At 51.9% G+C, this 24,389-nt stretch overlaps 1 protein-coding gene across 1 annotated transcript in view; it reads right to left on the bottom strand.

Moving 5' to 3' along the window:
- Positions 1 to 24,181, bottom strand: part of REEP4 (receptor accessory protein 4) — a 50,604-nt gene extending 26,423 nt beyond the window's left edge. Inside the window, exons 1-2 of the mRNA XM_075346449.1 lie at positions 24,099 to 24,181; positions 18,343 to 18,415 (exon numbers count right to left, since the gene is read on the bottom strand). Coding sequence (XP_075202564.1) covers positions 18,343 to 18,415; positions 24,099 to 24,130 — 105 coding nt within the window. The 5' untranslated portion in view covers positions 24,131 to 24,181. The remainder of the gene's footprint in view (positions 1 to 18,342; positions 18,416 to 24,098) is intronic.
- Between the last annotated feature and the right edge of the window lie 208 nt (positions 24,182 to 24,389).

Raw genomic sequence — 24,389 nt, 5'->3', positions numbered from 1 at the left:
GTGTAGACAACTTCTTAAAGCAGGGGCTGAGGATTTATTCAGAGTACGCAACAGAGCAGATACAGGATACAAGACATGCAAACACGCGCAGGTGTCCAGATACGAAGGCAGTGGGTGGTCTGGCTATCTGGCCACGAACTATAGTGTAGGGGCTTTTTATACTTGGTTAGACAAAGAGCTACATATTGAGGAAAAATGTGTGTGCATTATAAGACAAAGATAGCAAAGCAATAGTCCAACATGTCAATATACATACACATTAATACCCAATTCCGTTAAAAACCATCAAGCTCCAGGTTCATATCAACTAACATCATTAATCACATCACGGCTCTTAGTATGCTGCCATAACTTCAATACTGACAGGCCTATGGTTCTGGTTCTTGTATTAACTCACTATATTCACTATTTGCTACTATATAATACCACATATTCAGTCTCCTAGCCCTGAGGCTGTCTCAATTATGGCATTTCTCTATTCTTTCTAAATGACACGGAGGTCATTTTATGGCTCCATTCTGGGGAGAACTGTCACTTATGCATCTCATTAGCTGCAAAGTTGGTCTGCTCAAATTGTCCCAGGATCTAAGTATAACACGACTGACCATTTTCTCACACAACCACCCAGAATTGCTGCATCCATTAGATGCGACAATCCCAGCACTTTACCCGACTCTTCCCGATTTCCCTGGTGCAATGGAAATCGTGGTAATAAGGAGTTAATGGCAGCCCTCAGCAGCCACTGTTAGTAATGTGATGCGTCTATGAGACCCCTCCCCCCATTACTAATCCGTAAGTGAAAAGAAATAAACACAAACACTGGAAAAATCCTTTATTGTAATTATTTTCAAATAAAACGCTCTTTCACCACTTTACTAACCCCCAAAACCCCCCTCCAGGTCCAATGTAATCCACCCGAGGTCCCACGACAATTCTAGCTCTGCTACATCTAAATCACAGTGTGCAATCATGGTACATGACCGCACGCTGTAAATTCAGACAGAAACTGAGCCGCTATCAGCGCTGACGTCACTCAGGTTAGCCGCAGCCACAGTTGGACTTTCCCCAAGATCGTCCACCCGTGACTGCAGGTAACTTCACCTCAATGAACTCAGGTGAGGTCACTGAAGTCAAGTTACCTGTGATCACAGGTGAATGACTGTAGGAACCTCAAGTGTGGCCACGGCTAACCTGAGTGACATCACTGCTCATTGTGGGGCTCATTCAGTCTCTGCCTGAACCTCACAGAGGGCGTTCATGTTCTATGGCCGCTTAGTGTGAAATCAGATTTAGCAATGCTGGAATTGTTGCGAGACCTTGTGTGGATTACGTCGGACCTAGGTGTTTTTGCGGTTAATAAAGTGGTGAAAGAGGGTGTTTTTTGTATTTTATTTTAAATAAAGGATTTTTTCGGTGTTTGTGTTTATTGCTTTTCACTTACAGATTAATGATGGGGGTGTCATATAGACGCCTCCTATTACTAATCTAGGGCTTAGGGGTACTTTGCACGCTGCGACATCGTTAGCCGATGCTAGCGATGCCGAACGCGATAGTTCCCGCCCCCATCGCAGTTGCAATATCTTGTGATAGCTGCCGTAGCGAACATTATCGCTACGGCAGCTTCACATGCACTCACCTGCCCTGCGACGCCGCTCTGGCCGGCAACCCGCCTCTTTCCTAAGGGGGCGGGTCATGCAGCATCACAGCGACGTCACACGGCAGGCGGCCAATAGAAGCGGAGATGAGCGGGACGTAAACATCCTGCCCACCTCCTTCCTTCCTCATAGCCGGTGGAGGCAGGTAAGGAGAAGTTCCTCGCTTCTGCAGCTTCACACACAGTGATGTGTGCTGCCGCAGGAACGAGGAACAACATCGTACCTGTCGCTGCAGCGAAATTATGAAAATGACCGACGCTACACAGATCACCGATTTACGACGCTTTTGCGATCGTTTATCGGCGCATCAAGGCTTTACACGTTGTGACGTCGTTACTGGCGCCGGATGTGCGTCACTTTCGATTTGACCCCAACGACATCGCAGTAGCGATGTCGCAACGTGCAAAGTACCCCTTAGTGTCAGCTATGGGCTGCCATTAACCGCTTATTACCCCTATTGCATGGCACCAGGACAATCGGGAAAAGTGCCGGGACTGTCTAATGAATGCAGCAATCCTGGCCGGCTTCAGGGTATTTTTTAGTTTGGGGGGCTCCCAATAACTATGGGTCTCCAGAATCTGAGAATATCAGCCTCCAGCTGCCTGGCTTTATCTTGGCTGGGTATCAAAAAAAGGGAATTTTGCTTACTTACCGTAAATTCCTTTTCTTCTAGCTCCTATTGGGAGACCCAGACAATTGGGGTGTATAGCTTCTGCCTCTGGAGGCCACACAAAGTATTACACTTTTAAAAAAGTGTAACCCCTCCCCTCTGCCTATACACCCTCCCGTGGATCACGGGCTCCTCAGTTTTGGTGCAAAAGCAGGAAGGAGAAAAATTATAAATTGGTCTAGGGTAAATTCAATCCGAAGGATGTTCGGAGAACTGAAGACCATGAACCAAAGGAACAAATCAACATCAACACCATGTGTACACAAAAAACAACCAGCCCGAAGGGCACAGGGGCGGGTGCTGGGTCTCCCAATAGGAGCTAGAAGAAAAGGAATTTACGGTAAGTAAACAAAATTCCCTTTTTCTTTGTCGCTCCATTGGGAGACCCAGACAATTGGGACGTCCAAGAGCAGTCCCTGGGTGGGTAAAAACAATACCTCAATAGAAAGAGCCGAAAACGGCCCCCTCTTACAGGTGGGCAACCGCCGCCTGGAGGACTCGCCTACCTAGACTGGCGTCTGCCGAAGCATAGGTATGCACTTGATAGTGCTTCGTGAAAGTGTGCAGACTAGACCATGTAGCTGCCTGACACACCTGCTGAGCCGTCGCCCGGTGTCGCAATGCCCAGGACGCACCTACGGCTCTGGTAGAATGGGCTTTCAACCCTGAAGGGAGCGGAAGCCCCGAAGTACGGTAGGCCTCGAGAATCGGTTCCTTGATCCACCGAGCCAAGGTTGACTTGGAGGCCTGAGAGCCCTTGCGCTGGTCAGCGACAAGGACAAAGAGCGCGTCTGAACGGCGCAGGGGCCGTGCGTGTCTCGCACAGACACGTAGAGCCGGAGTGCTCTCACTAGATCCAGAGAGTGCAAATCCTTTTCACACTGGTGAATTGGATTAGGGCAAAAGGAAGGCAAGGAGATATCCTGATTTAGATGAAAAGGGGATACCACCTTAGGGAGAAATTCCGGGACAGGACGCAGAACCACCTTATCCTGGTGAAAAACCAGGAAGGGAGCTTTGCATGACATCGCTGGAAGCTCAGACACTCTCTGAAGTGATGTGACTGCCACCAGGAAGGCCACCTTCTGAGAAAGACGGGAGAGAGAGACATCCCGCAGCGGCTCAAAAGGCGGCTTTTGAAGAGCCGTCAGGACCCTGTTAAGATCCCAAGGTTCCAACGGACGTTTGTAAGGTGGAACCATGTAGCAAACCCCCTGCAGGAACGTGCGGACCTGCGGAAGCCTGGCTAGACGCTTTTGAAAAAACACGGAGAGCGCAGAAACTTGGCCCTTGAGAGAGCCGAGGGACAAACCCTTGTCCATTCCAGATTGTAGGAATGAAAGGAATGTGGGTAAGGCAAACGGCAATGGAGGAAAACCGTTATCAGAGCACCAGGATAAGAAGATTTGCCAAGACCTGTAATAGATCTTGGCGGACATAGGCTTCCTGGCTTGTCTCATGGTGGCAATGACATCCTGAGATAACCCTGAAGACGCTAGGAGCCAGGACTCAATGACCACACAGTCAGGTTGAGGGCCACAGAATTCAGATGGAAAAACGGGCCTTGTGACAGCAAGTCTGGGCGGTCTGGAAGTGCCCACCGCGAGATGCCACAGATCCGGATACCACGACAGCCTCGGCCAGTCTGGAGCGACGAGAATGGCGCGACGGCATTCGGACCGTATCTTGCGTAGTACCCTGGGCAGCATCGCCAGAGGTGGAAACACGTATGGCAGTCGAAACTGCGACCAATCCTGGACCAAGGCGTCCGCTGCCAGAGCTCTGTGATCCTGAGACCGAGCCATGAAGGCCGGGACCTTGTTGTTGTGTCGTGACGCCATGAGGTCGACGTCCGGCGTTCCCCAGCGGCGACAGATCTCTCGAAACACGTCTGGGTGAAGAGACCATTCCCCCGCGTCCATGCCCTGACGACTGAGAAAATCTGCTTCCCAGTTTTCCACGCCCGGGATGTGAACTGCGGAGATGGTGGAGCCTGTGACTTCCACCCACTGCAGAATTCGCCGGACTTCCTGGAAGGCTTGACGACTGCGAGTGCCGCCTTGGTGGTTGATGTAAGCGACGGCAGTGGCGTTGTCCGACTGGATTCGGATCTGCCTGCCCTCCAGCCACCGATGGAAAGCCTATAGGGCTAGATATACTGCCCTTATCTCCAGGATATTGATCTGAAGGGACGATTCTATTGGATTCCAGGTTCCTTGAGCCCTGTGGTGGAGAAAAAACGCTCCCCAACCTGACAGGCTCGCGTCCGTGGTGACCACGGCCCAGGTTGGAGGTAGGAAGGATTTTCCCCGAGACAGATGTGGGTAGGAGCCACCACTGAAGTGATGTTTTGGTTGCAAGGGAAAGAGAGATGTTCTTGTCGAGGGAAGCCGAACTCTTGTCCCATTTGCGAAGAATGTCCCATTGGAGTGGCCGGAGATGGAATTGCGTGAACGGCACTGCCTCTATAGCTGCCACCATCTTCCCCAGGAAGTGCATGAGGCGCCTTAAGGGGTGTGACTGACTCCGAAGAAGGGATTGCACCCCTGCTTGCAGAGAAAGCTGTTTGTCCCGCGGTAGCTTGACTAACGCTGGCTGGGTATGAAACTCCATCCCGAGGTAAGTCAGTGATTGGGTCGGCGTCAACTTGGATTTCGGGAAATTGATGATCCACCCGAACTGCTGGAGAGTCTCCAGAGTGACGGAAAGACTTCGTTGACACGCCACCCGAGAAGGAGCCCTGACTAGGAGATCGTCCAAGTAGGGGATCACCGAGTGGCCCTGAGAGTGCAGGACCGCCACGACGGATGCCATGACTTTGGTGAAAACCCGTGGGGCTGTCGCCAGGCCGAAGGGCAATGCGACGAACTGGAGGTGTTCGTCCCCGATGGCGAAACGCAGGAAACGTTGATGTTCGGGTGCGATCGGCACATGGAGATAAGCATCCTTGATGTTGATCGATGCTAGGAAGTCTCCTTGTGACATCGAGGCGATGACCGAGCGGAGAGATTCCATCCGAAATCGTCTGGTTCTCACATGTCTGTTGAGCAGCTTGAGGTCCAGAACGGGACGGAATGACCCGTCCTTTTTTGGCACCACGAACAAGTTGGAGTAAAAACCGCGACCACGTTCCTGAAGGGGAACGGGAATCACAACTCCATCTATCTTTAGAGCGTCCACTGCCTGAAAAAGTGCGTCGGCCTGTGCGGGGGGTGGGGAGGTTCTGAAGAAACGAGCCGTAGGTCGAGAGCTGAACTCTATCCTGTAACCATGAGACAGAAAGTCTCTCACCCATCGGTCTTGAACGTGTGGCCACCAGGCATCGCCAAAGCGGGAGAGCCTGCCACCGACCGAGGATGTGGCTAGATGAGGCCGAGAGTCATGAGGAGGCCGTCTTGGAGGCAGTGGCTCCTGCGGCCTTTTGGGGGCGTGACTTGGACCGCCACGCATAGGAGTTCCTCTGGCCGGTTGGACGAAGAGGATTGGGACTTGGCGGAGGGACGAAAGGACCGAAACCTTGATTGGATTTTTCTCTGCTGAGGTCTCTTAGGCTTGGACTGGGGTAAGGAGGAGTCCTTTCCCAAGGATTCCTTAATAATCTCATCCAACCGTTCGCCAAACAAACGGTCGCCAGAAAAAGGCAAACCAGTTAAGAACCTTTTGGAAGCAGAGTCTGCTTTCCATTCGCGCAGCCACATGGCCCTGCGGACTGCCATGGAGTTAGCGGATGCTACAGCCGTACGGCTAGCAGAGTCCAGGACGGCGTTCATGGCGTAGGACGAAAATGCCGATGCCTGAGAGGTCAAGGAAGAAACATGTGGAGCAGAATTCCGCGTGACAGCATTAATCTCAGTCAGACATGCCGAGATTGCTTGGAGAGCCCACACGGCCGCAAAGGCCGGGGCGAAAGACGCGCCCGTGGCCTCATAAATAGACTTCACCAAGAGCTCTGTCTGTCAGTGGCATCCTTCAGGGATGAGCCATCGGCAACAGACACAATGGACCTAGCAGCCAATCTAGAGACTGGAGGATCCACCTTGGGAGAATGTGCCCAGCCCTTAACGACTTCAGGTGGAAAGGGATAATGTGTGTCAGTGAGCCGTTTAGCAAAGCGCTTGTCCGGAACCGCTCTGGGCTTCTGGACAGCGTCCCTGAAGTTAGAGTGATCAAAAAAACGTATTGCGCGTACGTTTGGGGAACCGAAACTGGTGTTTCTCCTGCTGAGAAGCAGACTCCTCTGCAGGAGGCGGCGGTGGTGTGAGATCCAACACCTGGTTGATGGACGAGATAAGATCATTTACTAAGGCGTCCCCCTCAGGGGTATCAAGGTTAAGGGCGAAGTCAGGGTCAGAGCCCTCAGCTCCCACGTCCGCCTCGTCGTCCTGAGAGTCCTCAAGCTGGGATCCAGAGCAGTGTGAGGAGGCCGGGGAAGAGTCCCAACGAGGTCGCTTAGCCGGTCTGGGGCTGCGGTCCGGGCAGGAGTCCTCCGCCTGGGGCCTAGGGGCTATCCTGGGAGCGCGCTGCGGCGCGGACCGAGAAGGGCCTGGAGGAGACAGACTAACAGGGGCCGGGGCCTGTGAAGGACCCGGTCTGGACTGCAAAGCCTCAAGGAGCTTAGATGACCATTTGTCCATACACTGTGCAATGGACTGAGAAAGTAACAGAGTTTCTCAGCGAAAGAGGCCAACGACGGTGACTCTGTCCCTGCAGCCTGTTCAGTGGGAGCAGGGGGATCTACATGAGCCGAGGGGCCCACAAGTGCCCTAGGCTCCGGCTGAGGAAGCGTGGCAGGAGTCGAGCATTGATCACAGTGAGGATAGGTGGATCCCGCAGGCAACATAGCCCCACAAGAGGCAGGGCTGTGGAGTCGGAGTCGGAGTCGTGGAGTCGGAGTCGGAGTCGGAGCTCATTTTGGTGGAGTCGGAGTCGGTATAAAATTCACCAACTCCGACTCCTAAAATATATAATAAATTGGGGACAGGAGTGCAATGCAGAATGTGCTGAATATTTGACTAAATAATAACATTTAGTATAATGCTTATATTTAAGTGAAAAATGTATTGTAGTACAATGTGAACATCAGACATTTAATTGTTTTTATGATACAATAATCAAGATATTTGGATAGAACATAAAATATTTATTGGAATACAACTTTAGAACACAAAAAACTAATAAATTGTAAATATGTAATATATATATACACAGTGTATATACACACACACAAGATATATATGTAATCTACTGTATATTACATAGTGTATTACATATTTACAATTTATTACAGTTTTTTGTGTTCTAAAGTTGTATTCCAATAAATATATTTTATGTTCTATCCAAATATCTTGATTATTGTATCATAAAAATTATTAAATGTCTGATGTTCACATACACATATTCATGTACTACAATAAATTTTTCACCTAACTATAAGCAATATATGTAGGAGCCGGAGTCGGAGTCGGAGTCGGAGCCGGAGTCGGTGCAAGAGAATTTGAGGAGTCGGAGTCGGAGTCGAAGGTTTGGCTTACCGACTCCACAGCCCTGACAAGAGGTACAGGCCGCGAAAAAAATCTGTGCCTTAGTAGCTTTGCTCCTTGTGGACGACATGCTGTTGTCTCTTAGGAGAGTGACCACTGAGGGTATATAGGAAAAGGGTATACGGCCTTTCCGAACAGATATATATATCTAATATATTATATTATATTATATATACGGTATACATATATACACACATACACACACACACACACACACACACACACACATATCCCGGCACCCTAGGGGGACCAGCACCGGGTGACCGGTGTGGCTTACCAACCGCTAACGAGCGGAGTGTGTCCTCCAGATTCCCTGTCGTGGATCCCCCGGAGCTGCAGAGCTTTGCTGCTGAGTAGCATCCACGGGCAGAATGCTAAAAAATGGCCGCCGGAGCTCTCAGGGAGGGGGGGGGGCGGCACTAGCAAAGAGCGGGAATCTGGAGTCCCCACAGTGGTCAATGAGGGGGGAGGGAAACATGCAAGATGCTCCAGCCCTCAAAGCCGAACGTCATGTCGGCAATCCCGCCCTAACCCCTGACAGGCAGGCTCGGGGGCGGGATTTTTCGCGACTAGGCCGCGGCGAAGCCGGGGACTAAATTTAAGGCCGTGCCCGACAAGCAGGCACGGTCGGCGCGGAAGTCCGCCGAAAAGACAACGGACGGAACTACCGCGGCTTCCGAGGATAAGGTGCGACCCTCTCTGTACAGACTCCACATGGGGACACAGAGTACCTTCCAGTTGCAGGGCCCGGTCCCTGGGGGTGAAGAAGCTCCGGTCCAGCAGGTTCCACCAGGGGCTGCGGATGGAGCACGGTCCCAGCTCATGGATGACCGCTTAGGATCCCACTTCTCCCAGAGCCGCATAAGGGATGGTGAAGGAGACGGCATGTGGCTCCAGCCTCCGTACCCGCAATGGGTACCTCAACCTTAACAACACCGCCGACATAGTGGGGTGAGAAGGGAACATGCCGGGGACCCCATCGGGGTCCTCTTTTCTTCCATCTGACATAACTGTGTATGAGAATGCATGAGTGGATGTGTGCCTCCTTCCACACAAAGCATAAAACTGAGGAGCCCGTGGTCCACGGGAGGGTGTATAGGCAGAGGGGAGGGGTTACACTTTTTTAAAAGTGTAATACTTTGTGTGGCCTCCAGAGGCAGAAGCTATACACCCAATTGTCTGGGTCTCCCAATGGAGCGACAAAGAAATTGGGGGTACCACACGCAGGTTTTTTTAAATTATCTATTTAAATAAATAATAATAATAATAATAATAATAATAATAATAATAATAATAAAAAAGCTGCATGCAGTTCCTCTTAGTTTGATACACAGCAAAGATAAGGGCACAGCCTGTAGCCGTATGTTTTATCTGTGCTGGATATCATAATAGGGGGGGTGGGACTCCACGCCAAACATTTTATTTATTTATTTTACTGTATGATAGACGCACATAGTGTTTGTGATTGGAAGCGTCAGACACACTGTCACTCAGCATGTGGGGGGGTGTCTGACTGCAACCAATCAGATGCCAGTGGGCGGGGAAAGCAGTGCATATTCAATGAAGGTAATGAGAGACCCGGGAAGTGAATGAGATTCTGTGGAAGCAGGTACAGCCGCATTGGTAATTCGGTAAGTATAAAGCGTTTGCTCCTACCCCTTTGCACGGATTCTGGTCCCCATAGATTATATTGGGACTGGTATCAGGCCAGATGCCAGGGTTCAATCCCCCTCCGATCGATTTGCGAGTTCTCTCATCACTAGTGTTACATGCAGAGATAAAACGCAAAAAGATAGAACACTCTGCAGTTTTTTTGTCAGATGTTTGTGACACTTTAGGCTATGTGCACACAGTGCGTTTTTGGCCCCAAAACTGTATGACTTTGCTTCCCCAGCAAAGTCTATGAGTTTTCATTTTTGCTGTCCGCACACAACTTTTTTTTTTTTTAAGCTGCGTTTTTGAGCTTAAAAAAAGAAAAAAAAAAAAATGGACAGGTCAATTCTTTCCTGCGTGTTTCTGCGTTTTCCCCCCATGCAATGCATTGGAAAGAAGGGAATTTTGTTTACTTACCGTAAATTCCTTTTCTTCTAGCTCCAATTGGGAGACCCAGACAGTGGGTGTATAGCTACTGCCTCTGGAGGCCGCACAAAGAACTACACTTAAAAGTGTAAGGCCCCTCCCCTTCTGGCTATACACCCTCCCGTAGGAGTACGGATTCCTCAGTTTTAGTACCAAAGCAAGAAGGAGGAAAGCCAATAACAGTTTCAAAAACAAATTCAATCCGATAACAAGATCGGAGAACTTAAGAAACAACATGAACAACATGTGCACCCGAAAAACGAAACCCTAAGAACAAATAGGGCGGGTGCTGGGTCTCCCAATTGGAGCTAGAAGAAAAGGAATTTACGGTAAGTAAACAAAATTCCCTTCTTTTTCGCTCCTAATTGGGAGACCCAGACAGTGGGACGTCCAAAAGCAGTCCCTGGGTGGGTAAAAAGATACCACATGAACGGGCTGTCAGACAGCCTCTTCCTACAGGTGGGCCACCGCCGCCTGAAGGACCTGTCTACCTAGGCTGGCATCTGCCGAAGCGTAGGTATGCACTTGATAGTGTTTGGTAAACGTGTGCAGACTCGACCAGGTAGCCGCCTGGCACACTTGCTGAGCCGTAGCCTGATGCCGCAATGCCCAGGACGCACCCACGGCTCTGGTAGAATGGGCCTTCAGTCCAGATGGGATCGGAAGCCCAGCAGAACGGTATGTGTGAAGAATTGGTTCCTTGATCCACCGCGCCAGGGTGGATTTGGAAGCTTGCGATCCCTTATGCTGACCAGCGACTAGGACAAAGAGCGCATCAGAACGGCGTAGAGACGCCGTGCGAGAAATGTAAATCCTGAGTGCTCTCACCAGGTCCAACAGATGTAAACCCTTTTCAAATTGGTGAACTGGATGCGGACACAAAGATGGCAAAGTGATATCCTGATTGAGATGAAAGGAAGAAACCACCTTGGGAGAAAACTCTGGAATTGGACGCAGTACTACCTTGTCTTGGTGAAACACCAGGAAGGGAGATTTGCAAGATAACGCCGCTAGCTCGGACACTCTTCGAAGAGACGTGACCGCCACAAGAAAAACTACCTTTTGTGAAAGCCGAGAAAGGGGAACCTCTTTCAAAGGCTCGAAAGGCGGCTTCTGGAGAGCAATGAGAACCTTGTTCAGATCCCAGGGTTCCAATGGCCGTCTGTAAGGAGGAACGATATGACAAACTCCTTGGAGAAACGTGCGTACCTTAGAAAGCCGTGCCAAGCGCTTCTGAAAGAATACGGATAGCGCGGAGACTTGACCCTTAAGCGAGCTAAGCGACAAACCTTTTTCCAACCCAGACTGCAGGAAGGAAAGAAAAATTGGCAATGCAAATGGCCAGGGAGAAAACCCTTGAGCCAAGCACCACGCTAAGAATATCTTCCACGTCCTGTGATAGATCTTAGCTGAGGATGGTTTTCTAGCCTGTCTCATTGTGGCAACAACTTCATGAGATAAACCTGAGGCCGCTAGGATCCAGGACTCAATGGCCACACAGTCAGGTTCAGGGCCGCAGAATTCAGATGGAAAAACGGCCCTTGAGACAGCAAATCTGGACGGTTTGGTAGTGTCCACGGTTGGCCTACCGTGAGATGCCACAGATCCGGGTACCACGACCTTCTTGGCCAATCTGGAGCGACGAGTATGGCTCGATGGCAGTCGGACTTGATTTTCCGGAGAACTCTGGGTAACAATGCTAGAGGTGGGAACACATAGGGGAGTCGGAATTGCGACCAATCCTGAACCAAGGCGTCTGCCGCCAGCGCTCGGTGATCGTGAGACCGTGCCATGAAAACTGGGACCTTGTTGTTGTGCCGTGACGCCATCAGATCGACGTCCGGCGTCCCCCAGCGGCAACAGATCTGCTGAAACACGTCCGGGAGAAGGGACCATTCTCCTGCGTCCATGCCCTGGCGACTGAGAAAGTCTGCTTCCCAGTTTTCCACGCCTGGGATGTGAACTGCGGATATGGTGGACGCTCTGCTTTCCACCCACGTCAAAATCCGCTGGACTTCTTGAAAAGCTTGGCGACTGCGTGTTCCCCCTTGGTGGTTGATGTACGCCACCGCCGTGGAATTGTCCGACTGAATCCGAATCTGCTTGCCTTCCAGCCATTGTTGGAAGGCTCGCAGGGCAAGATAGATTGCTCTGATTTCCAGAACATTGATCTGCAGGGTGGACTCTTCCTGAGTCCACGTCCCCTGAGCCCTGTGGTGGAGAAACACCGCTCCCCACCCTGATAGGCTCGCATCCGTCGTGACCACTGCCCAGGACGGGGGAAGGAACGACTTTCCCTGTGACAATGAGGTGGGGAGAAGCCACCAACGCAGAGAGTCCTTGGCAGTCTGAGAGAGGGAGACAGTCCTGTCGAGGGACGTCGATTTCCCATCCCATTGGCGTAGAATGTCCCATTGTAGAGGGCGCAGATGAAACTGCGCGAACGGGACTGCCTCCATTGCTGCTACCATCTTTCCTAGGAAATGCATGAGGCGCCTCAGTGAGTGCGACTGGCTCTGAAGGAGAGATTGCACTCCAGTCCGTAGCGAGCACTGCTTGTCCAGTGGAAGCTTCACTATCGCTGAGAGAGTATGAAACTCCATGCCAAGATAAGTCAGAGATTGGGTCGGGGTTAGATGAGACTTTGGAAAGTTGATAATCCACCCGAAACTCTGGAGAGTGTCTAGTGCCACCTTCAGACTGTGTTGGCATGCCTATTGAGAGGGTGCCTTTATAAGCAGGTCGTCTAGATACGGGATGACCGAGTGACCCTGCGAGTGCAGAACAGCTACTACTGCTGCCATGACTTTGGTGAAGACCCGGGGGGCTGTTGCCAGACCGAAAGGTAACGCTACGAACTGTAGGTGTTCGTCGTGTATGACGAAGCGTAGGAAACGCTGATGCTCTGGTGCAATCGGCACGTGGAGATACGCATCTTTGATATCTATTGATGCTAGAAAATCTCCTTGAGACATTGAGGCTATGACGGAGCGTAGGGATTCCATCCGGAACCTCCTGACTTTTACGTGTCTGTTGAGCAACTTTAGATCCAGGACGGGTCGATACGATCCGTCCTTTTTTGGGACCACAAACAGATTGGAGTAAAAACCGTGACCTTGTTCCTGAAGAGGGACGGAGGTCACCCCTCCTTCCGCCTTTAGAGCGGCCACCGCCTGCAACAGAGCATCGGCTCGGTCTGGTGGTGGAGAAGTTCTGAAGAAACGAGTTGGCGGACGAGAACTGAACTCTATCCTGTACCCGTGAGACAGAATATCCCTCACCCAACGGTCTTTGACGCGTGACAGCCAAATGTCGCCAAAGTGGGAAAGCCTCCCACCGACCGCGGGTGTGGGAATCGGAGACCGCAAGTCAGGAGGACGCCGTCTTGGCAACGGTTCCTCCGGCTGTCCTTTTTGGGCGTGACTGAGACCTCCAAGAATCTGAGCGTCTCTGGTCTTTTTGAGTCTTTTTTGACGAGGCGAATTGGGACCTGCCCGGTCCTCGAAAGGACCGATAACCAGACTGACCCTTCCTCTGTTGGGGTTTGTTTTGTCTGTGTTGCGGTAAGGATGAGTCCTTACCCTTGGAGTGTTTGATGATTTCATCCAAACGCTCTCCAAACAATCGGTCACGAGAAAAAGGCAAATTGGTTAAGCACTTCTTGGAATGAGAATCTGCTTTCCAATGTCTCAACCACAGGGCCCTACGCAAAACAACGGAGTTGGCTGACGCCACTGCCGTGCGGCTTGTAGCGTCAAGAACAGCATTAATCGCGTACGACGCGAATGCCGCCATTTGCGAGGTCAATGGTGCTACCTGCGGGGCAAATGCACGTGTGACTGAGTCGACTTGCACAAGCCCGGCTGAGATAGCTTGGAGTGCCCATACGGCCGCAAAAGAAGGCGCTAATGACGCTCCAATCGCTTCATAGATGGATTTCAGCCAGAGCTCCATCTGCCTGTCAGTGGCATCTTTAAGTGCCGCTCCATCTTCAACTGCAACCAAGGATCTAGCTGCAAGCCTGGAAATTGGAGGATCCACTTTTGGACACTGGGTCCAACCCTTGACCACCTCAGGGGGAAAAGGGTAGCGTGTATCTTTAAGCCGTTTAGGAAAACGCCTTTCAGGATAAGCGTGGGGTTTCTGGATTGCGTCTCTAAAGTCAGCGTGGTCCAGAAAAGTGCTTAATGTACGCTTAGGGTATCTGAAATGGATTCTCTCTTGCTGCGAAGCTGACTCCTCTACAAGAGGAGCTGGTGGGGAAATATTTAACATCTTATTGATGTTAAATATAAGATCATTAACTATGGCGTCACCATCTGGTGTATCTAGATTGAGAGCGGTCCCAGGATCAGAATCCTGATCAGTTACGTCCGCCTCATCACCCATAGATTCATCTCGCTGGGATCCTGACCATTGAGATGAATGTGAAGGCCCGTCATAGCGAGCCCGCTTAGGCTGCCCGGGGCCATCGTCCGAGTCAGAGTCTTCACCCTGAGGTGTATATGCCCGTCCCGGAGCTTGGAGGTAATTCAGCTGAGGGGGACCAGGGGGCAATGATTGCACAGTGTCCGTGGCCTGAAGTACAGGCCTAGCTCGCAATGTGTCAAGAATTTGTGACATAGTGAGAGACATTCTGTCAGCAAAAGCTGCAAACTCAGTTCCTGTCACCTGGACAGCATTCACAGGTGGTACACCCTGGGTCACGTCCAGCAGAGGTCCCGACTGTGCAAGCGCCGCAGGGGCCGAGCACTGCACACAATGGGGGTCCGTGGAGCCTGCCGGTAGAAAAGTCCCACATGCGGTGCAGGAAGCATATAATGTCTGTGCCTTGGCACCCTTGCGTTTTACGGACGACATGCTGCTGGCTCTCTGCAATGTGAGAGAGTCTATAGCCAAAGGGCGACCAGCGCTATGCAGTACAAAGTATTTGCAGGAACAAAATACTAAGATTACTACTGGCACAATAGGGGGTGAGCCCAAAGGGCTGCTTACCGCCCGCTGAATAGCGGGTAAGAGGCGCAGAATTCCTTGTCTGGGTCTCCCCGGCTCCCCTCTGCAGCTCAGCGTGTCAGCAGGAATGGCTGCCGGCGTCTGTGGAGAGGGGCGGTCCGTGGGAGTTCCCAAACAAAAGTGCGGGAAACAGTGTCCCCTCTGTGCCGATTGTGAGGGCTGGAGTATGTAAAAACGACTCCAGCCCTCGGCGCTGATGCACTGGCCAGCGTCCCGCCCCTCTCCTGACTGGCAGGTCTGGGGGCGGGAACCAACGGAAGCAGGCCGCAAAAGCCGGGGACTCGAGTTATCAGCGCGGCCGCCGTAAAAGCGCGGGCCGCGCTGAAGTCCCCGGCGCACCACAAGTGCCAGCCGCGCCGCAGTCCCAGCGGCCGGCGCGACCGATTCCCAGAGGTGTGCCTGCTTCAGCGAAGCTGAATGAGGCCATGGCACAAGCGCCGTAGCGCTGATGTCCCCCGGCGCACTACAACACCCAGCATGCTGCGGTGTGAGCGCCAAATGCACGGGGACACAGAGTACCTTGAGGAAGCAGGGCCATGTCCCTGATGTACTCCGCTCCATCCAGCATCTTCTCCAGGGGCTGTAGATGGAGCACGGTCTCAGTGCCTGGAGACCAGTAAATCCCACTTCACCCAGAGCCCTGTAAAAAGGGATGGGGAAGGAATCAGCATGTGGGCTCCTGCCGCCGTACCCGCAATGGGTACCTCAACCTTACAAACACCTCCGACATACAGTGGGGTGAGAAGGGAGCATGCTGGGAGCCCTGTATGGGCCCTCTTTTCTTCCATCCGACATAGTCAGCAGCTGCTGCTGACTAAAAACAATGGAGCTATGCGTGCGTGTCTGACCTCCTGCGCACAAAGCTAAAACTGAGGAATCCGTACTCCTACGGGAGGGTGTATAGCCAGAAGGGGAGGGGCCTTACACTTTTAAGTGTAGTTCTTTGTGCGGCCTCCAGAGGCAGTAGCTATACACCCACTGTCTGGGTCTCCCAATTAGGAGCGAAAAAGAAAACGCAGAGATCAAAAACGCAGCAAAACGCAGCCAAAAACACAGCGTCAAAAAAACGCAGCGTGTGCACATAGCCATAAACTGCAATGTGCGCACAGCAAATCTGAATTCTCATAGACTTTGCTGGGAAGTCAAAAATGAGAACTTTCAGACAACAAAACTGCACCATAAAATGCGGCACTTAAAAAAAAAAAAAAAAAAGTGTGCGCAGGTAGCCTAAAGGTGCCACATTCAATCACTAACAGCACCATCTTAATGGCGGAGGAGTAGTTGTTGATCTCGTGGACTAGTCTGCGGTTTTCCAGTGAAGTGATTGTGTTGGGCCGGAGAAGAAAACGTCTCCTCCTCAATTCGTCGGCAGAAATTGGATGTAATCAAGAGTGTCTGATGATTTCCATTTCCACGCACCCATTGAGCTGGAATAGCTGCCTGCCATCTGATATGCGCTGCACCCACAGATAGCCCTTGTCCGAGTTATACTAGTCTGAGCGAGCCCCAACAAAAACTATATAAATTTGATAGAATATATAATTATAACATATCATTTCTCATATTGACCTGGATTTGTGCAGTAAAGATAACAATTACGTAAACACAAAACAAATGGCAGAACTGTGGGGTTTGTTGGGTTTTTTTTCTACACCATTTACACCAACCTGTAATTCTTTCCCCTTTTTCAGTGTATTATATGGTAAAAATGACGATGTAATGAAAAACTAACATAAAAGAAAAAAAAATATTGATATACAGTGGAACCTTGCTTACCGAGAACAATCCGTTCTGGGACTGTGCTTGTAAACCAAGTTACTCGTTCAGCAAAGCAAGATTTCCCATAGGAAGTCATTGCAATGCAGACGATTCGTTCCACAACTTGTTAAATGTCCCATCCTGGTCCCCTATTGTGCCATTCCACACACGCAAACACACATTATATGCTCACCTTACCTTCCATCACCGGTCTCCTGAGACTTGCTGTTCTCCGGTGCGGGCTGTGTATCGGGTTACCATAACGACGAGGGAGGAACTTCCTGCCAGAGCGCTGACGTCAAAGGCAGAGCCGCTTGCTTCTGATTGGCCAGCGCGCTGCCTTTGAGTAGCGGTGACAGGAACCAGGAAGTTCCTGCTTCGTTGCTATGGATGCCGATGCACAGCCTGGAGTGGAGCGGAGCGGTGAACTACAGGACCTAGGAGGCCGGCGATGAAACGGAAGGTACACATATTATATGCTCACCTTACCTTCCGTTCCACCGCCGGCCTCATGGTACTTGTTCGCTGCGAGCATGTCGCAATGTACCCGGGAACTACAAGAACCATGAGACCGGCGGTGGAACGGAAGATAAGGTGAGCATAATACTGTATGTGTGTGCGTGCGTGTGTGTTTGTGTGGACTGCAAGTGCAGTTCAGAGTGCGGTGTAACTACAGAACCGGAAGTGTGTGCGGTGAGGATTTTGCTCGCACAGCAAAGCTTTCTCGTAAACCAAGGAAGAAAAATATCCAGCGCGGTCCAAATTCTCGTATAAAAAGTCATCTTTATTATTTAATCCATAAAAATAGGGGTTTACAGGCGGTCAGCAAGATAAATGGATGTAAATAGGACCCCACAAAGCTACGCGTTTCGACGTGAGTCTTAATCATGATCACGGAGAGCATGATTAAGACTCACGTCGAAACGCGTAGCTTTGTGGGGTCCTATTTACATCCATTTATCTTGCTGACCGCCTGTAAACCCCTATTTTTATGGATTAAATAATAAAGATGACTTTTTATACGAGAATTTGGACCGCGCTGGATATTTTTCTTCCTTGATTTCTATATGGCAGCCCAGCCCTCCGTGCGCAGCCCTGGATATACAGCGGATCACAGCAACTCGGTGAGCTGATTTTTTTCTTCTTTGTTTCTCGTAAACCGGGTTACAAATTTACAGAAAGCTTTGCTTGTTAAGCAAAATTCTCGTTAAGTGGGTTACTCGTTAAGTGAGGTTCCACTGTATAAAGAAGTGGGAGAAAATAAAAAAAAAAAAAGAAAAAAAATTAATGCTTTCTCATACATTTAGGGTATATGCTCTGAATGGGCCTGATCTGGGACCTGCACCAACCTCAAGAACATGGAAGTGTGATGGGACATTTTTGGGTCCCTCATAAAAGTGAATGGGGAGACCAGTGCACGTGCAGCCACCTCTCCAGTCTCACGATTTGTGCAGGTCCCTCACCTAGCAGACATTTGTGGCATACCACGTGGCTGAGAAGTGAAACCACCTTTCCGGTCTATACGTGGAGCTCACAGGTGTCTGCGTCCTGTTCGGGATCCACCTCTGTGAGCTTGGGCAGATCGGGGGGGCTTCATGTGTGATTCTCGTGTTCTACCCATACTTACATATTCTCGGACATTCTTGGTTTTCACAGCCTTGTATGAGGAGTAGGCGGGATACAGCAGCCCAAAGACGAGCCTAAGGGGAGAAGAAAACACAAGACGTTATACACAAGCCACCCACACCGCCAAGCACTGCTCCGAAGCTTCATCAGAGGCGAGGAGAGGCCGACACCACCCGCCGCCCTGTATACAGCGTACACAGGGAGAGTTTACAAGCTGCCGCACACGCCCGGGACCACGCTCCACCAAGTGTCCAAAACTGTCATTAATCACGTGCCGGGATTACTCAGCCAGCCGCCCTCGCTGCAGACATCAGTGCCCCCCGCATTCTGCACCCCCAGACCCTCATTTACATGCAGATATGTGGAGGCGAAAGATGTCAATTTAACGATTCGACAAATCATAGGATTGTGCCGCCCCATATAAACTAGATCATCTGAAGACCCCACGAGTAGATCCTGCTGCTGAGGGCAGTGTCCATGCCACGCGGTTCTGCCAAACTGTGATAAAATCACCGCGTTAAGGCTATGTGCACACTAGGAAATGAAATTTCCTTGCGTAAATTCCGCAGGCTCTCAAAGATCTTATCACCTGCGGAAAAAATCCGCACCCAAATCCGCATGCGGATTGTCGCGTTTTGTTGCGGATTTGGTGCGGTTTTTCCGCAAGCTGTTCCCTGCGTGATTTTTACATTAGATTAGGGAAAACCCGCAGCTACCTGCGGAAAAGAAGTGACATGCACTTGTTTTTGCTGCGGGATTTCCGCAGCAAAACATGCAGCTGTCAAATTCTGCCTAGTGCGCACAGGATTTTTTTTCTCCATAGGTTTTGCTGGTGATTCACTGCAGAGATGTTATGAACATTTTCTGCAGCGAAACATGCAGCAAATCCGCGGCAAAATCCGGTAAGTGCGCACAGGGCCTTAGAAAGTCAGGAAAAAAACCATCACAAAAGGCATCAGGTGCAGACCGTGTAATGCTACGTCTGTGCGCACCGGGTATTTGCTAGCGGAATTTTCTGAACCAAATCCACATCTCTGGCAGAACAAGACCCCATTGTTTTGACGCGCCTTTGGTGTGTGTTTTTCCCATGCATTCTGGGTTGTAAAAACGCTGCAAAAACCACAAAGAATAGACATTCTGCAGATTTATATCTGCACCAAATCTGGAAGAAAAAGCAACATGCCCACAACACTTCAGGATTCTCACTGACTGTGCTGGCATAATGATAGGCATGGAGTCATCACAAAACTGCACTGTGTGCACAAAGCCTGAGAGTGAGCCCACGAGCCTGCAGTGCCATTTATGGCCACTATACTATACGCCCCCCCGCACTCAGCCTCGTCAGCCGCAACCCCCCCCCGCACTCAGCCTCGTCAGCCGCAACCCCCCCCCCGCACTCAGCCTCGTCAGCCGCAACCCCCCCCCCCGCACTCAGCCTCGTCAGCCGCAACCCCCCCCCCCGCACTCAGCCTCGTCAGCCGCAACCCCCCCCCCGCACTCAGCCTCGTCAGCCGCAACCCCCCCCGCACTCAGCCTCGTCAGCCGCAACCCCCCCCGCACTCAGCCTCGTCAGCCGCAACCCCCCCCGCACTCAGCCTCGTCAGCCGCAACCCCCCCCGCACTCAGCCTCGTCAGCCGCAACCCCCCCCGCACTCAGCCTCGTCAGCCGCAACCCCCCCCGCACTCAGCCTCGTCAGCCGCAACCCCCCCCGCACTCAGCCTCGTCAGCCGCAACCCCCCCCGCACTCAGCCTCGTCAGCCGCAACCCCCCCCGCACTCAGCCTCGTCAGCCGCAACCCCCCCCCCGCACTCAGCCTCGTCAGCCGCAACCCCCCCCGCACACTCAGCCTCGACAGCCGCATCCCCCCCCACACTCAGCCTCGACAGCCGCATCCCCCCCCCCACACTCAGCCTCGACAGCCGCATCCCCCCCCCACACTCAGCCTCGACAGCCGCATCCCCCCCCACACTCAGCCTCGACAGCCGCATCCCCCCCACACTCAGCCTCGACAGCCGCATCCCCCCCCACACACTCAGCCTCGACAGCCGCATCCCCCCCACACACTCAGCCTCGACAGCCGCATCCCCCCCACACACTCAGCCTCGACAGCCGCATACCCCCCACACACTCAGCCTCGACAGCCGCATCCCCCCCACACACTCAGCCTCGACAGCCGCATACCCCCCACACACTCAGCCTCGACAGCCGCATACCCCCCACACACTCAGCCTCGACAGCCGCATCCCCCCCACACACTCAGCCTCAACAGCCGCACCCCCCCACACACTCAGCCTCGACAGCCATTTTCTGGTGACTTATGACACGAACGAGTGACAGATGCCGACCCAAGTGGAAAGTGCTGAGTGACAGGTCTGTATCCCATCACTGGAAAGAGACCAGCGAATTGTAGTTTTAACTTACTCCTGTGTCATCCGAAACGATAACCATTGCTGAAAAGAAGCTGGCCGCCTGAGATCCCCAACGTTCGACCAGATTTAGGCTATGGATTGCCGCTTCCCTGCTATTGGGACCCCTGGAGCAAAACTGCCGCAATATCTGACCACAATGTGAGCCGAACGTGCCCAAAATGGACTTCACCTTTAAGAGGAATGTTTTATGGATCAAATAAAACTAATCAGAAAGTAAAGTGAGGCCTAATAGCAGTAAAGTAGTAAAAGCATGACACCTTCTTAGTAATTTGACATCTTCCACGTTTGACGACTCTGCTCCCATGTGACCGGCTTACAGGCTCATACCGGTGAAGCCAGCGCAGGTAGCGTCACGGGGCACACCCAAACACATGAATCACTGCTCAGCGGCATCACAAAAACACAACTCCTGCCTAATGGATCATTAGAATGGAAATGTCCGCAGTCACCTGCTCTGTGATCTCGTGCCCTCCGTCTGGTGATTGCCCACAATGACCCCTAATCTGAGCATCAGAGGGTCCCGGCTTGCAGTCCCTCACCCATTATGTTTACCCCTTTAATATTGGACACCTGATTAAATGACTGGTAAAGCTTCTGTCATTGACTATTCATCCTGTCTACAGAGCTATAATGCCTTTCAAGTTAAGGGGATTTGCAGGAAAACACCACTGATGGTCAGTATGTAGGTGCCCGGGGTTGAGATAAGGAGGAGCTGCAGCACCAGGCAACACTCTGCTCACACAGATATCACTACACATGAACTATAACTGGTCTGGGAGGGGGGGGGGGGAATACATTGGGGGTCGTTTCCCAACATTCAGCATGTGTTAGGAAACGACCCCCAATGTATCCCCCCAGACCAGTTATAGTTCATGTGTAGTGAAATCTGTGAGATCCCGTATGCAGTAGCCATAGTGGCCACATCTACCAAGCATCGCCCTGTGCAAAGGTGCCCTATGATCTGTCAATGCTTCCGATTGGCTGAGAAGAGTCATGTGATGCTACAATCTAGGACTATTATTTATGCTTCCATGTCTTTAAAGGGCTTGTAAAGTACTGTCATACTGATAGCCAATCCTTAGGACAGCTCATCAATATCAAATTGGAGGGCTCCAACAACTGTTAGGGTGGTGTCACACACAGCAACGACGACGCTGCTACGTCACCATTTTCTGTGACGTAGCAGTGACGTCCCGTCGCTGTGTGTGACATCCAGCAACGAGCTGGCCCCTGCTGTGAGGTCGCCGGTCGTTGCTGAATGTCCTGCTTCATTTTTTGGTTGTCGCTCTCCCGGTGTGACGCACACATTGCTGTGACAGCGAGAGAGCGACGAAATGAAGCGAGCAGGAGCCGGCGTCTGGCAGCTGCGGTAAGCTGTAACCAGGGTAAACATCGGGTAACCAAGGGAAGACCTTACCTTTGTTACCCGATATTTACCTTCGTTACCAGTGTCCGCCGCTCTAGCTGCCATTGCAGCTATGTGTACTGTAGCTAGGAGTGCAGGGAGCCAGCACTAAGCAGTATGCGAGGCTCCCTGCTCTCTGCACATGTAGCACAGCGTCGTTATGATCGCTGCTTCGGCTGCTGTGTTTGACAGCTAAGCAGCGATCATAACAGCGACTTACAAGGTCGCTGTTGCGTCACAGAAAATGGTGACGTAACAGCGACGTCGTTGTCGCTATGTGTGAACCCAGCTTTACTCCTGCCGATCATCTGGTGATGGTGCCAGCCGGATGTGATTGGCACAGATCTGTCACTGCAGATCCAATAAACATAGGGCTCGGTACCAGTGACGGAGCGGTACTAATCACAGGAACAGCTGATTGGTCTTATATTATACCAATATCACAGTACTGGACAGTCCCTTTAAATAACCTTTCCAGGACTGTGATATTGATAACACAACCATGGCACATGAGATCTGTTCAGTAAAGCTCCCAATAGACTAAAGTCAGCCGAGCCCACCGATAAGATGGAATGACATGATGTGTGGGGGCCAGGACAGGTGACTGTTGTAGGACTTATGGATCAAGTATGTCTTTTGCTGTCCCAAAAGATAAAACCGCCACCAGAAACATTCGCCAGTGGCTCTCAAAGAGCACCAAGAGCTCCTGAGTATAAGAGAGACGGACGAGGCATCAATCAGCTGTCAGGTGGTAACTAAGGTGTATGGGGGCTGAAGGATCTTACGGTCGACTACCACCAATCAGGGGGCTGACGGGGACTGGGGTGCCCCTGGTGTGAGCGCTCAGGTGGACCAAAGCTGATCAGCGGCCATCAGTGGAGCGGGAGAGGGGCCATGTGACAAATCTATGGGATATATGATCCCCCACCATGAGCCGGACGTCAAAGAAGAGGTCAGGCCTCGGTGACCACTGACAGGTAACATGTGGGTGGCAGCCCTTAGATCCCAATTACAGTGACCCAAGAGACGAGGAAGCCCGGCCTCTATGACCACTTTCAGGTAACATGGGGCCAGGGTTCTCAGATAAGGAGAGGCCTGGGTGCTGTGACTACTGAAAGCTCCCATGGGGGGCCACGCTTAAACTCCACAGACAGTGACCCCACATAAGATGAGGCCCGGCCTCAGAAACAGGTCACATGGGGAGATATCAGCTGCCCTTAGACCCCCACTGACAGCGTTCCAAGAGGAGAGGAGGCCTCGCCTCAGTGACCACTTAAAGGTCCCATGGGGGTCCACTCTTAGACCTCATGAACAGAGACCCCAGATGAAAGGAGACCCGACCTCTCTGACAGGTCACATGGGGGGGCCCTTAGACCCCATGGACTGAGATCCCAGAGAAAAGGAGGCCCGGGCTATGTGACCACTAACAGGTTACAGGGAGACGTTGACTGCCCTTAGACCCCACAGACAGTGACCCCAGAGAATAGGAGGCCCGGCCACCATGAACACTGACAGGTCACACGGGACAGGGGAGACGTTGACCGCCCTTAGATCCCACAGTGACCCCAAAATCAGAGGAAACCCAGACTCTGCGACCACTGACAGGTCGCATGGAGACCGGGGTAACACCGGCCGCCCTTCGACCCCCTCGGTCAGTGACCCCGGATAAGGAGGCCACCTCACTGCAGAGGGGATCCTGGCGCAGGACTGGGGGTGAGTGAGTCTGGGCTGCCCTGTATCAGGGGGATCACTCAGCTTCAGCAGGTCCCAGAAAGCGCTGTATCTGCCCCATACTGGGCACAACTGCCATGCAGGGAGCTGGTGCCAGCCCCCCATAGACGTTTACAGGTCAGGGGCTGCTTGGACTTGTAGTTCCCCCGCCCGCCTCGGTGTGCAATGTGAGTCAGGAGCGGGATACTCACACCACAGACCGGGAGATGATCCAGGACACCATCCTCGCTGTCAGCCGCTCCGGGGCTCTCTGCACTTCCGCTTCCGGTCTGTGTGCCCCGCAGCAACTCAAAACTTGGAAGAAAACAAAGGTTAGCCAATCAGGAAGAGGAGTGGGCGTGTCCAACCGCGCTCGCTCTGGAGTCGCCGTGGAGACGCATCGTGGGTTACTGATTGATAGACTGTCGGTTGGAGCTGTCATTGCCGGACTGTACCACTCCGCAGGGGGCCGGTATCGCCACGGGACAGACAGTATCGGGTGT

This window comes from Anomaloglossus baeobatrachus, chromosome 4, assembly GCF_048569485.1.
Source record: "Anomaloglossus baeobatrachus isolate aAnoBae1 chromosome 4, aAnoBae1.hap1, whole genome shotgun sequence".
NCBI lineage: Eukaryota > Metazoa > Chordata > Amphibia > Anura > Aromobatidae > Anomaloglossus > Anomaloglossus baeobatrachus.
The sequence above is the reverse complement of the archived record's forward strand: the minus strand, read 5'-3'. Positions and strand labels throughout refer to the sequence as shown.